Source organism: Tenrec ecaudatus, chromosome 13 (genome assembly GCF_050624435.1).
Source record: "Tenrec ecaudatus isolate mTenEca1 chromosome 13, mTenEca1.hap1, whole genome shotgun sequence".
Taxonomy (NCBI): domain Eukaryota; kingdom Metazoa; phylum Chordata; class Mammalia; order Afrosoricida; family Tenrecidae; genus Tenrec; species Tenrec ecaudatus.
The window spans coordinates 68,813,606-68,829,262 of record NC_134542.1 but is presented as its reverse complement, the minus strand read 5'-3'; the positions used below and the strand labels follow the sequence as shown (position 1 = coordinate 68,829,262).

At 37.6% G+C, this 15,657-nt stretch overlaps 1 protein-coding gene across 1 annotated transcript in view; it reads left to right on the top strand.

The window, feature by feature from the left end:
* The window catches only part of UBR3 (ubiquitin protein ligase E3 component n-recognin 3), a 176,607-nt gene that overhangs the window by 31,806 nt on the left and 129,144 nt on the right, over nt 1-15,657 (top strand). The window contains exons 3-5 of the mRNA XM_075529394.1: nt 276-434; nt 5,596-5,739; nt 7,125-7,174. Coding sequence (XP_075385509.1) covers nt 276-434; nt 5,596-5,739; nt 7,125-7,174 — 353 coding nt within the window. The remainder of the gene's footprint in view (nt 1-275; nt 435-5,595; nt 5,740-7,124; nt 7,175-15,657) is intronic.

Below are 15,657 nucleotides of genomic sequence, written 5' to 3'. Positions count from 1 at the left end.
GCGCTTGGTATCAGGTACACCCCCCCCCCCCAACCAATCTCCTCTTTTATTCACCTTCCTTTTTGTCAGAGAATGAACTTTTTGAGCAAGTTTGTCCTAGGTTAGTTGCTGTGCTGATAATTAACTTTCTAAACGGATTTCTTCTGTTGATTTCTATGATGTAAGATAGTGTCATGTATGCCGCTATAACTTGAAAAGAATAACAATTGTTATTCTTAGCAGAGTATTTTAAAGAAAGGTAGCCTTAATTATTATTTCTCTTTATTTCTTTCTAGTGGCTGATGTACCATCAGAAAAAGACCTTAACAAAGTTCTTCAGCTTTTGGAGCCTCAGATTTCCTTTTTAGAAGAACTCACTAAAATGGGAGGAGCCATGAGGTCTGTTCTTACTCAGGCTTTGATAAACCAACAAAACTACAAAGACCTGACTTCTGGTGAGTGAGATATCAGAACAGGAGAAAGTTATTGTAGCAAACTACATGATAACATTTAATCATGTGTTTTAGCATTTAAAAATAACAAATTTATTTTCACATAATGTTTTAAAAACTGGATATTATTAAAGGAGCTTATTTTATAGATGAGGAAACTGAGTACCAGAAAAATTAAATAACCTGTTTAAGATCTTATAACCACTTTATAATGGGTAGGACTAGAACCTAGACTCTTAGCTTCTAGTGTGACATACTCTTAATTAGATTATATTTCCTCCTCTGCAAACAATGGCGACAACTACTTATAGATCCTCATTTTAGGTATTCTACATTTTTTATTTGTTTTATAATAATAGAGTTGAAATTATAAAACTCAAAATTCCTGAATATTTATACGTTCACGGTATACTGTTAAAATATTCTGGTCTTTAAAACTTTACGTAGCACAAATTTATAGTAAGATATATATCAATTATTTCAACATTTAAAAATAAAAATTTTAACATGGCCAACATGTTTTTAAAAACTGAACATTAGTATTTTTTTAGGTTGGTAACTTTTTTGTGCATATTGTTTACCTTGTCTTATTTAGAGTTTGTCTTAGTTGATAATTTTTTTTTTCAGTAAATGTTTGTTAAACACAATATGTGCTTTAATCTGAGTTAAGCACTGTAAATTAGGATGGGGAAGCTTAGCAGTAAACGAGGTACTCCCATCTCTGCCCTTATATATGTGTGATCTTATAAAATTTTAATGAATCCCCAAACAAAAAGTTGTATAACTAAAACTTAAAGTAAATGATGAAAAGATAGGACACGTGGTCATAAAATGGAGACCTAATTTCATTGTTAGGCAGTGGTACAGAAGCTTTGCTGAAGAATTGGTTGTTAAATAAAAACATAGCCTTTTAACTAGAGTGTTACAGAGGTGGGGTAGTAATGGATTAGATTAAAGTTAGGTGTAATCTGCTTTTGCCATTGGACTAAGCCTTATGTTTATGTTGTAAACAACATAAAACTAGGCAAAAAGTGATATGTGTCTTTAGGTTTTGTACATTGAGAGAAGGGAAGAGCATGAGATGAGATTTATGATTGCCCAGGCTCTCTGTCTTCAGACAGTATTCTGACTGCAATTTAGCAAGATGGCATCTAAGCAGAGCATGGCAGTCATGCTATGGAGAAGAGACACATATTAGAGTTGGAGGTGCCTGAGGCATTTGGAATCTGTAGAATCTATGGGACAGTATACTAGAGAGTTGGCAAGTCTTTACCTGACAAACCTGAGTAGGATGGGACTGAGGCTTGTCTCTAGAGAGTGACTACTACAAGGTTGAAAGCAGAACAGAGATATTGTAGGTCAAGCAGTATTGAGAACATTAGTGTTTCAGTTTCAACGCAGCTCGCCTGGAGAGATGCTGTTAATAGCTCATTAGAATGTCAAGACTTAGATAATGTTCACATCCAGTAAATAAAACATAGAACCCTGATAGTATCTGCAAAGGAGACAAATTTGGAGATGACAGAATTTAGGGGGCAATGGGGGCACTTGGCTTTCTACATTTCTACTACTTTCAGTTTTTCAAACGAAGCCTTCATGAGACCTAGGTCATCAGCCTGTAGTTGAACTACCTTTGGGACAAAAATCAGTACTCTTCAGAGGAAGATAATAGAATCCAGAATCTTTACAATTTGCCATTACAATGTCTAACAAAATCAAATTCACTGCCATTGAGTCAATTCCAACCCATAGTGACCCTATAGGACAGGATAGAACTGCCCTATGGGTTTCTAAAACTGTAACTGTTCATGTGATTAGAAAGCCACCTCTTCCTCCCACTAAGTGACTGGTGGATTTGAACTTCTGACCTTGTGGTTAGCAACCCAATGTGTAACTCACTACTGCATTACCAGGGCTCCTTTATAATGCCCACTATACAATAAAAATTACTAGACATGCAAAACCGTAAGAAATCATGTTTTATAGTCAAGGCAAAGAACAGTTAATAAAAACCAAACTTGAGATGGACCAAATAAGGCATTAAAGCAACTGTTGTAAATATGTTTAAATATTTAAAGACAAACATGCTCAAGGAATTTAAGAAAATATAGTGTTAAGGTATGAAAAGATTGAGAATCTTAGCAAGGAAACATAAACAATAAGAACCAAAAGGAAATTATATAATTGAAGTTATTGTAAATTTCAGTAACGATTGAAAAATTCACAGGATTGATTTAATAGCAAATTGGAGATGGCAGTAAATTTGAAGACAGGTCAGTAGACTATCCAATCTAGAAAGCAGAGAAAAAACAAATGAAGAAGACACAGTTGAGTCAAAGGGACCTATTAAATCAGTGTTTCTCAACCTGTGGGTTGTGACCCTTTTGGGTGTTCGAATGTTTCATAGGGGTCGCCCGATTTTTAACAGTAGCAAAATTACGGTTATGAAGTAGCAACAAAAATAATTTTATTGTTGGGGGGGGGGTGTCACCAAAACATGAGGAACTGTATGAAAGGGTCGTAGCACTAGGAAGGTTCAGAATGACTGGATTAGAGGGTATTGAGTGACCTAATAAAATGTAATTGGAAGCTTAGTGAACTCCACACCAAATCCCACATAGGAAGCTCATAGATTGTAGGCAAGGGGACTAGTATGTGAAAAACTTAAGATGCATAACCAATTTAAGAGATGGAAAATGCTTTGATAATTTAGCTCTAGGAGATTAATTCCCTTCTTTCAAAGAATTCTCAAAACAGTCTCTTTTTCTCTATTTTTTGTCTTTCATAACTTACTAAAAAAAACCCAAAACAAAAAAAATTGAGAATAATTACTAATCTAGAATTCTAAAATCTTAACTTCTGATTTTTTTTGGAATAAATTTATCTTTACTGATACTTCTGTAGAAATTACATGTTTAGTTCATCTTTGAATCCTTGTTCTTTGCATAGGCAAGCAAGAAAAGCTCTCTTCCATCAGTGGCTCTGATGGTCAGTTCTGACTCATAGCGCTCCCCCACCAGGGCAGAACAGTGCTGCTTCGTAAGGTTTTGGAGGCTATGTAGGTATCTTGAGAGCAGGAAGCCTCATCTTTCTTGCAGAGTGGCTGATGGGTTCAACTACTGACCTTGCAGTTAGCATTCTACTGCATAACAAACTACACTACCAGGGCTGATTCACTGACTTCGAGTCAATTTTGACTCATAGTCACCCTATAGGTCAAAACAGAAGTGTCCTTGTGGGTTTCCAAGACTAACGACTTCCAGAAGTAGAAAGCCTGGTGGTTTTCCTGCCTCCCAGGGCTAGCCCCTGGCATATTGTAGACACCGACCTCACTACGGAGAGTCCTTGACATCACAGGGTGCTGTTCAATGACTCCATGATAAGTTTGTTCTGAAATACATTGGGTACTTAAACATTTTTTATTGTAGTTTTCAGCACTATATTTTAGTGTTGTAAATGGTGAATCTTAACATTGAACATCTGTGTGAATATCTGAGGATAACAAATTGTGTGCTGCAATATTTAATTAGTGCATATTTATTAATAATATGTACTAAAATGAGAATTTTAAGTTTAGTTTATTGTAACTCAGAATACATTGTAAGTCAGTGCCTGTATTTGTTAAAATATATTTTCTTTCTGGAGACTGTTAATGCCATATATAAGCACAAAAATGCTATGTGAACTTACTTTACATAATCCTTCTTAGAGTTATCACTCTGTTAGCAGCTATTTTAGATATGTACAAGGTGGCTTCAAAGCATATATGAAAAATTCCATTATCGTTAAGTTCCATTTTTCACACAGTTTTTGTTAGTCCAATGGTGTCCAACATGGAAAACATCCCAAACAAGCCATGGGGGTGCCATGAGAAAGCACAGGGAGCTCTAGACTTGTGTGTTTTAATTCTGAAATCTAAGAAATACATGATCCTAGGAGCCCAGGTCGGGACAGTGAGTTATGGCTTGGGCTGCTAACCACACAGAAAGCCGTTGGAAACCACCAGCCGCTCTATGGAAGAAAATGGGAAACCAAACTCACTGCCATCGAGCTGGTTCAGACTGATAGCAAGCACACTGTAGGGCAGGGTAGTATTACCCCTATGGGTTTCTGAGACTACACGTCTACAAGGGTAGGAAACTGGTGGTTTTGAACTGCTGACCTTGATCGAGGTTAGCAGCCAAACACATAACTTACTACTATGCTACCAGGGCCCTTCCCTGGGAGGAAGATGATTTCTATTCTCAAAGGCAGTTAAAGTTGCAGAAGCCATACCATATGGGCAGTTTTTCCTTGTCCTCTTCAACAAACTCACTGCCATGAAGTTGATTGTGACTCATAGCAACCCTGTCGGATAGGGTAGAGCTGCTTAGAACGGCCCCTGCAGATTACTGATCTTTATGGAAGTAGAAAGCCTCCTCTTTCTCCTGGGGAGCCATGCTAGTGGTTTTGAACTGACCTTGTGCATAGCAGTCCAACTGATAACCCGTCTGACACAGGGCTGCTATGAGTAGGATTGGACTCCTTGGCAGTGAGTTTTAGCTACCATGGAGTTGGCCTGTGGCTCAGGACACCTCTTATGTGATGCAAAAGGTTGCTTAAGGATCAGACCAGGGTTTTCATTGGCTAATTTTTGGAAGTAGATTGCCAAGCCAATTTTCTTGTTTGGCTTATTCTGCAACAGCATTTCTCAACCTGTGGGTTGTGACCCCTTGTGGTGTGTGTGTGTGTGTGTGTGTGTGTGTGTGAAACAACCTTTTCACAGGGGTTGCCTGATTCATAACAGTAGCAAAATGACAGTTAAAAAGTAGCAACAAAAATAATTTTATGGTTGGGTGGGGGTCACCACAGCATGAACTGTATTAAAGGGTCGCGCATGAGGAAGGTTGAGAACCACTGCTCTGGAAGCTCTGTTGATACTTGCTCAGCATCATAGCAACATGAAAGGCTCCATTCACAGGCAGGTGGTGGCTGTGCCTGAGGTATTTGCCGGAAATCAAATCCAGGCCTTTGGCCTGGGAGGTAAGAATTCTATGATATTGCATGCATATAAAAATTATATTTATATTTACATATCTATATATTAACTAATATGTTTGCCTATATTTATATTTTGAGTGGAATATCTTTCTTTTCCTGATTTTAAATTTGTTTTGAATGTTAGGTCTTGGGGAAAATGCTTGTGCAAAGAAAAGTCATGAAAAGTATCTCATAGCTTTGAAGAGCTCTGGACTTACATATCCTGAGGATAAACTTCTGTATGGTGTGCAGGAGCCATCTGCTGGCACTAGCTCACTGCCAATTCAAGGTTCGTCCAAACCATTAATTTGAACAGTAATAAATTGTATTAAAACAGAATGAAACAAAAAGCCTATCGTTCGTTATTTATTGAAGTATAATTTCTTTTGAACCAAGTGTCATTCTTTAAGGAGAATAATAAAATGCTAGCTTAAAGACAAGAAAGAATAAATCAGCCAAAGAAGAAAGTGCATTTTCTGAATTTGACTTTGGTTAACTTTATTACGATTCATTTCTTATGTATGAAAAATACATTAATTACTATGTAGTAGTAGCTTAAAAGTTTGCTTATTCACTTTTGTAGTAACAGTGGTTTAAAACTAAAAAGAAAGATCCTTCTGAAATATGAGGGGACTTCAAAATGTTTCTGAAAAAATTCCATTATCTTTTATTTCTTTAATCGTTTTATTAGGGGCTCATACAACTCTTTATCACAATCCATACATACATCAATTGTGTAAAGCACATTTGTACATTCATTGCCCTCATCATTCTCAAAACATTTGCTCTCCACTTAAGCCCCTGGCATCAGGTCCTCATTTTTTCCCCCTCCCTCCCTACCCCCGCCATGAACTCTTGATAATTTATAAATTATTATTTTGTCATATCTTGCCCTATCCGACGTCTCCCTTTACCCACTTTTCTGTTGTCCGTCCCCCAGGGAGGAGGTCGCATGTAGATCCTTGTAATTGGTTCCCTCTTTCCAACCCACCCTTCCTCTACCCTCCCAGTATCGCCACTCTCCCCACTGGTCCTGAAGGGATCATCTGTCCTGGATTCCCTGTGTTTCCAGTTCCTATCTGTACCAGCGTACATCCTCTGGTCTAGCCAGACTTACAAGGGAGAATTCGGATCATGATAGTTTGGGGGAGGAAGCATTTAGGAACTAGGGGAAAGTTGTATTTTTCATTATTGCTACATCGCACCCTCACTGGCTCGCCTTATCTTTTATTTCATTTAATTTTATTTATTAAAAATCATTTGATTGGGAGTTCTTACAGATATCATAACATTCCTTAGTTCGGTAACATCAAGCAGTATTGAACAATTGCTACCACAGTTTCAAAACATTTGCTTTCTTCTTGAACTCCTTGATATCAACTCTCCTTCATTAACTTTTAATTCTGTTTCTCTACAGACTTTTTGAAGCCCCCTTATCATTTGTAACTTTAAAAATTTGAATTTCCACTATTCATATTCTATTGAAGTATAGATCTATTCAATCCAATTTTGTTGAAGATGTGAACTCTTCCAAGATAGCTTTTAGATGAGGTGACTTAATAAAGTAGAACCTGGCTTTTTTTATTTGTATTTTAATTTTGTTTCAAAATAATTTTAAATTAAAAAAATATTTAGATACCCTGAATAGCAACTTTTTTTTCCCCCTTCTACAAGGTTTTGTGGGTGCAACAGGAACTTTGGAACAAATAGATTCTTCAGATGAGGTGAGATTTAAATTTTTAAAAATAGAATTTTAAAGATTTTATAAATATATAGACTTGTGCATATTATCTAGTTTAAGCTCCTCATTTTGAGACAAGTCCAGATGGAATAGCTGCATCAAGATCACACAATTATAGAACAAATACCAAAACTAGATTCTTACTTCACTTGTCACCATTTCAAAATGCTAATTTTGTTGGTTTTTCTCCTAGGGAAATCAACCAGGAGGACACCCCCAAATTTTACCCAATTTTCATTGTCATAGGTACAATGAAATGGTTTTATATAACTGTTTATCCAATTCCATGTTATTACCCAAACCTGTTAGTCCTTGTCCTGTTTTAGAAGCCAGTTGAAATGAAATAGAGACTGCATGCACAATAAACAGATAGGGCTTTTATGGTCTGTTCAGGCAGTGAGTTAATCTGGGTAGGTTAAAGAAACAAATTCATAGGCACTCGTGTATAAGAAAGAGCTTTATACACAAGAGCAATTGAATATTGAGAAAACGTCGTAGCCCAGTCTAGATCAGGTCCATAAGCCCTATTTTAACCCATATGTCCAATACTAGTCCATAAATTCCTCTTTAGACTCACCCAGCCATGCAATAATGCGAATGCAGGAAGATCAGAGGCCAGTGGTTGGAAAGTCTGTGGATCCAGTGGCGGTGGAAGCATCTCAGTGCTGGCAGGGTCCATGTAGCTGTATCAGCTCTGTCTCTGGATGTATCAGTGTAGCTCCATCAGTCTTATCGTCAGTAATGTCTGGCAGGGAGTGAGCATGTACCCCACCTCTAGCCAGCTATTTATCTCCTTAGTGCCTCCAAATGAGGTCATCAAGCTGCCACCTGAGTTGACAGGCTAAACTTCACTCTTTTACGCTTCAGTCTCAAATTGACAACAGATTAGGTAACTACCACAGGCAGGGACCAGTTTGGGGGTCTCAAGACCAAAATACCACATGCTCTTTGAATTGGGGTACTTGGGTCTCTTTATTCCCACTTACTTCTGGGGTTCTCATTCTCCTCGCCCTCCACCCCACCTCAGCCTATAAATGGAGGTCTGGTGGGTTTGTCGTGATTTTCCTGATGTTTACAGACCCTTCAATTTGAGAAGTAGCCTCAAGTCGGGCAGTGGGTCAGGTAATAAGGTTCCTTCCAGTGACTCTTGGGATACTGATGCATTTACATGATCTTAGTCCTTGTCCAAAATGAGGGATCTGGGGCCATATTCTTTGCAAAAGGGTCTTGGGATGGAATACTGCGCAAGATGGAAGATTGAGATAAGATAAGAGGGTGGGTTACAGAGTACCAAATTTGGGGAAGGGTTTATAGAAAAGATCTAAGGGTTTTAATATGACAAGGATTACTTTTATTTAAATCAATGAGCTGAGAAGATATTACCAACTTGAAATGTCAGTTTGTATGGTTTATTAATAATAAAAACAATAGTAAATATTTAATGACAACTCTTTAAAACCCAGCCCCTTATTAACATCCCTGTACTTTACTGTTATATACCTTTTCAAAAAAATTCTGTTACTTATATTTGTTTATCATTTCTTCTTCTTTGTTGTTTATCATTTTTATATTTATAAAATTTAAGTTTTATATTTTATTTATATTTTTAATGGTTGACAAATTTAAAATAAAATTGTGCTGCATTTAAACAGATGCATCTTTTTTTCTTCTGAAAATGAAATTTGGATTGATAGCCTAATATCGACTAAGTCAAATATCTTTCTTTTGAAAGATTTTTTCTGTTATAGAAGTTTCATAATTGATTTGGTGGCTTAAAATTTAAACTTTATATTATTTTACCCCCTCTCTGGGCTCTGAAAAGTGTAATATCAGTTCTTCTGGTGGAGTCTAATTTTGAGTAAGTCATTTATAGAAGATTTCATCAGATTAAGGAGGTAGTTTAGTATGTTGCATTGATAATGTAGAAGTGGGTCACTGGAGAGAAGCTGTGGTGGCATAGCGGGGTACAGGTTAGGCTGCTAACCTTAGGTCAGCAGTTCGAACCCACCAACCACTCTGCAGGAGAAAGATGAGGATTCATGCTTTCATAAAAGTTTATGCTCTTGAAAACCCAAAAGAGCAATTCTGCTCTCCTGTAGGGTCCACTCTATGGCAGTGGGTTAGATCACTGGACCTCTCTTCTGAGGTGCCTCAAAATGACCATGAACTTCTAACCTTTAGGTTAACAGTCAAGTTTGTTAACTGTCCCACCCAGGAACTCTATCCAATTTATGATTGTATACTATTTTTAAGGTATTCCAAAGAAAGTTGATTTTGACTGTGTAAAGCAAATTTTACTAGCCTAAGGGACACTTAAGGAACAAAATATACTTTCAAATTTAATTACTAAATGAAACTATAAAATTGCTATAGCTCTTCCTGTGATCTTATTCTTTTATTCTGCTTTAGTTCCTTAATAGGAAGCATTATTTAATTAGGTCCAGCAAACTCTATGGAAAAAGGCTTAAAAGGAGCCCTGTTGGTGCACTTTGGATTCTCTAAACCCATGGGTCTCAATCTTCCTAATGGCGGGACCCTTTAATAATACAGTTGATCATGTTGTGGGGACCCCAACCATAAAATTATTTTCATTGATATGTCATAATTGTAATTTTGCTACTGTAACGAATCGGGTGAGTCCTGTGTAAGGGTCATTCAACCCCCAAAGGCTTGAGAACGGCTGCTCTAAGTAGTGTATAGCGGAGCCACAGGTGCCCGGTGGTGCTCTGGGTTAGCCAGCAACTGGCTCTGGGAGAAAGATGGGTCTGTCTGTGCCTGTAAAGAGCCACAGCCTTGGAAACCTCATTTAGGGTCTGTCTGAGTCAGAACTGACTTGATGCCAGTGGGGTTGGGCTTGGTTTAGAAGAAGCAAGTTGAGTTCTGGAGCAATTTATTTAAGAGAAAATATAAAAATTTCTACCCATCTACTTCAAAACTAATGATAATGATTTAAATTTTTATTGTACTTAAAATGTATTTTACATGAAATTCTTAAAATGATTAAAAGTACAAACAGTAGTTTTATAAAAGATTGAGTATAAAGACTGATGAGGGTTGAAATGAAAACAGAGGAAGAGTCTCCAGGTGTAGATGCTTTTGAACAAAACCTGCTTTATGTCACTTAAAAATTTAAGGCTTTTTAAACTTGGTCACATAAAAAAAAACTTAGGTACTAATGTTATGTTTGCTCTAACATGTACATTTAAAATTAAATGAAGACCCTAGATATGGTTAGTGTTTCTACATCCTTACCATGCAGGCCCATGATATTATTTTCAGAAGAAGACAGGATGAGAAGAAAAAGACAGGAGGCTTCTCCATTACTGTGATACACAGAAGGTTATAACAGTGAAAAAGAAAGATTTTAAAGTTATAATTGAAGGACTATATAGTTAGTCTAACCACTTCTTTTTATTTTTGGAAACTTTTTATTGTGAATTAAGTAAAAGTTTCCTGAGCAGAGGCTCAGTGTCCTGGTTAACAATTCATGCACATTTTGTTTCAAGTTTTGCATTACAGCCCTCTCCACTGTCCCTCATCCCACTTCCTCTCTGTGTTGCTGTTTCAATTCCTCCTCTTTTCTGACCTTCTGAACTTGGTCCTCGAGTACGTGCTGCCCTTCTGATTGCAAATGGTCCATGATTTGTCGTGAGAGCGAGTTCACTTCCAGACCCAAGTGATGACTGAGAGCCATAGTTTTGGGGCCCTACCCGCTTCTATCCAGCCAGCTTACCTGAGCTCTCATGATTTTGAACTTCGTTCCACATTTTTCACATACTTTGTCCAGAACCTTTTAGAACAATCTTTTTCCAGCACTTGGTAGCCAGGCACCATCTAGTTTTTCTGGCTTTCAGCTTACAGAAACTGATGTTCGAATGAATTAGTTGTTTCTATGTGTCTTTCAGTGTACTTAATTCTTTCCTCTGGATGGGAGAGACCATTAGTTATACCTCACGTAGCTGCTCACAAGCTTCTAAGAACCCCCCCAGTCACTACTCACCCCCCCCCCTTTCTGACTATGTTCTTGTTCCCTTAGGCTCAGCAACTCATTCCTTTACGGGGGGTTTGTTATGTCTTAAAAGTTTTCATAACTTTGCCCTTTGTGTGCTGTATCACATTCATGGATATAATAGCAGCAAAGGTAAACACACACATATGAATATCTTCTGTCAAATCTCTATGTGCTTATGTGTCCCACTCCATTTTAGCCTGCATGTCTGTCTAAGCCTGTAGATCACCACTACCACAGGATTATGTGTATGACAGCAGTTGTCTCCTTGCCTTCACTTTCAAACCTTCCAGGAACTTCCCCAGCTTTTTATCATTTTTTGGCCACCATTTCTCTTTCTTGTTTGTTGCCTTCCCCTATGCTCAGTGACCACTTACCTACCGGTGATTTTCCTTCTGTCCCTTCCCCTCCCATTCCTGGTAACTCCTAAAGAATGCTTTTCTTCAGACAGTCTCTTTATTTTAAAAACAAAAGAAACATATTTGAGACAATAATAGGGACAAGATAGCTATTTGCAAAAAGTTTCATTGGAATAGGCATGCATATTTCAGTTCATTAAAATATAGTCATACAAGTTGTGTTAGTATTTGTCTCTGCTGTCCCTGAGTAACAGAACATTATGTACTTAGTAGTGCTATTTATACACATGACATTCTTGAGAGCTATTCTTTTTTTGTGTAGCTCATATGCTATCAGAGTAGAAGAAGGTGTTTGTGTTTATGGAACCAAAACTAAATTAAAACAATGGCATATCTTAACTGTATGAATTACTTTAAAAGTGAAAATTTCTTACTTTTATTTAATGCATGACCATCTGAAAGTCTATGTCAAAAGAAAACTGATATTTTATGTAAGTGGGCTTAACTAGAGAGTTTATCAAGGGAGATAGAATCTTGGAGATAAAGATAAATTTTTCAGGAAAGATGACCAGAAGCAGTGTCCATTTATCTGTGTGTAACCATTAGTAGGGACCAGCTCATTTGTCTCTGTGTTTTTGAAGTATAGGTATCAATACAAAGAAGACCATTTAAAACATGTTTGCCTGCTGTAGGACTATAAAAATATGAATGTCCATTGTGGGAAAATACAAAAATAGGACTAATAATAAAGAAGAAAGCATTGACATGGAGACAGCCACTGTTTATTAACTTTGCTGTTTACTTCTAGTCCCCCTCACCACATACTTTTACTTCATTGAGAAATAATCACTAGGAAAAAAAAAACTAGTTACTGTATAGATAAGTTTTGAGTACACTTTGAGATAGATACCACATGAACAATTAAAAGTAATTTGTGAAAACATGTTAAACCAAGAAACAAACAAACAAACAAGGTTTTCGAAATTGAACATCACAAATATATCATAAATGATTGTAAAAGAAGAGGCGACGAGCCAGTCAGCATTATAGCACTGCTGCCATATACCATATTCCTCTAGTTCTTTAGTGCGCCCCCTCCCCCACTATCACGACCCCAGTTCTACTGTACAAATCCGGCCAGACCAGACCATGCACACTGGGAATCCAGGACAGATGAACCCCTCAGGATCAATAATGAGAGTAGTGATACCAGGAGAGTAAGAAGAAGGTGGGGTGAGAAAGGGGGACCCGATCACAATGATCTATCTATAACCCCCTCCCAGGGAATGGACAACAGAAAAGTCAGTGAAAGGAGACAATAGTTGGTGTAAGACATGGGAAAAAAATTATAAATTATCAAGGGTTCATAAGAGAGGGGGAAAATGACCTGATACCAAGGGCTCAAGTAGAAGGAAAACATTTTGAAAATGATGATGGCAACATATGTACAAATTTGTGCTTGACATATGTATATGGATTGTGAAAAGAGCTGTACAAGCCTCCAATAAAATGATTAAAAATTATTGTACAAGAAAAAATTTGATTTTACTCCTGGAGATAAAACAATTTAATTCTAATTTGTTAGCTATCATAAATTGGTAGGAAGGGCTTTAGAAATATCTAATATATAGGAATTGATTTTCTGGATAATGGGTGAACCTCTCCTTAAACACATCCAGTGGTGGGAGCTTAGTTTATGAGACAGCGTACCCCTTTGAGGGCTCTAATTCTTAAGGTGCTCTTTTCAGTATTGTGTGAAGTATTGTTACCCTCACACATCTTTCACCTTGCCCTCCAGAGAGGCCTCTCTAACTTTTACATCACACTCCTTTAAATATTGACCTTGAGTTTACAAAATTTATCTAATCACGTTTACATATCTTTAACTCTATCATTCTTTTAAAATCTGCGATCTGATTCTGGGCCCAGTGATGGAGCATCCCTCGCAGAGGACAGCGTGCTTTCATTAAGTAAGGTCAAGGCTTTGTGTGAGTGGTCAGCAGCTGCGCTGCACTCTTGGCTGGAGCCCCAGCAGTCAGTTGAAAGACCCAGATTATTTTTTTCACACTCAACTGACCACCTTCCCCTGTGTTTATATTTGTAGGATTGATTTAAAGCAAACAAACTCAGATTACAATGGTTTATGTACATTTTTAAGTTTCATTTTACTGTTCTAGTATCTTAGGCTCTCATTAGGGTTTTTTTAAATGTTAAATAGTTCTCTAGCTTTGTGCATTCTTTATCAACATTCTTTGAGTGATTCTCAACACTTTCTGAGAGTGAGTTTACCTGGCTACTGTACAATCTTACCTGACTTCCCCTATGGAGCACACATTTCCCGCCCCCCAACCCGCAATCTACCTGTCTAGCAAATCTACCTCACAGGCAAGGCTAATTTTTGTTGACATGTATTAAGTAAATTTATGTATTCTCTTGCCAACCGTGATCCTTGATTGTTAGAAAACCTGTTGATTTTACAGGCTAGGGTTTGGATCTGTTTTTCTTGAGTCTTTTCAATTTGGACTTAGTGACTTTATTTTATGCTTGATACATATCTAATAGTATTACCTCCTTGGTGTTGAGAATGTTTCTGGGGCTGCACAAATGCAGTCCGGCGAAGGATTGTATTCAATTTATATCAGTAGAGGGTAATTTTCTCCAGCATCTTCTATTGCTTCCTCATGGATCAATGGAAAGAATTACAATTTTGAACCATCATGAATTTGGTGTTGGAGAATTGTGGTCTTGAGAAACTGTATTATTTTAATTTTTCCTTGTGTCTGAAATTCCCATGATAGTCTTCTTGGGTCAAATGTAGCTCCTCTCTGAAATATAAATAATGGGAATTGTAATACACAGTGGAAGTTTCCTTTAGTATTCTTCTGCTCTGCAGTAATCATTGTGAACATCTATATTTTAACAAAGTTTATGTATAATGTGTATTTGAATGGGTTTGTTATACTTGTTAATCTATAGTGTATTTTTCACTAATGATAGTTTTGAACATCTGTTCTATGAATGTATTTAACCTATTTTATTTGCATATCTATATTCGGGTTCATCCTCCTTGTGCTTCCGTATGTGAGGGTTTCAAACAGTTCATGGACACATTCCATGATCTTTTAATTCCACTCTTCCATGGACTTCTTGAAGCTCTCTCATTAGCATTCTCTTCTTACTATTAGTCATAGTTTTTGAACAGCTATGTCTGTTCACAATGAATATAGAACTCTCTCATTGTGTTTCTTTTTAAAATCATTTTATTGGGGGCTCATACAACTTTTTTTTAATCGTTTTATTAGGGGCTCGTACATCTCTTATCACAATCCATACAACAATTGTGTAAAGCACATGTGTGCATTTGTTATGCTCATCATTCTCAAAACATTTGCACTCCACTTAAGCCCTTGGCATCAGCTCCTCATCTTTACCCCCTCCCTCCCCGCTGCCCCCACCCTCCTGAACCCTTGATAATTTATAAATTATAAATATTATTATTTTGTCCAACATCTCCCTTCACCCATTTTTCTGTTGTCCATCCCCCAGGGAGGGGGTTATATGTAGATCCCTGTAATCGGTTCCCCCTCTCTACCCCACCCTCCCCCCACGTATTACCACTCTCAACCACTGGTCCTGAAGGGATCATCTGTCCTGGATTCCCTGTGTTTCCAGTTCCCATGTGTACCAGTGGTCTAGCCAGACTGGTCTAGCCAGACTTGCAAGGTAGAATTCAGATCATGATGGTGGGGAGGGTAGGAGGAAGCATTTAGAACTGGAGGAAAGTTGTATGTTTCATCATTGCTACCCTGCACCCTGACTGGCTTGTCTCCTCCCTGTGACCCTTCCGCAAGGAGCTGTCCAGTTGCCTACAGATGGACTTTGGGTCCCCACTCCACATTCTCCTTCATTCACAATGATATGATTCTTTTATTCTTTGATGCCTGATACCTCATCGCTTCAACACCTTGTGATCATACAGCTGGTGTGCTTCTTCCATGTGGGCTTTGTTGCTTCTGAGCTAGATGGCTGCTTGTTTACCTTCAAGTCTTTAAGACCCTAGGTGCTATATCTTTTGATAGCCAGGCTCTATCAGCTTTC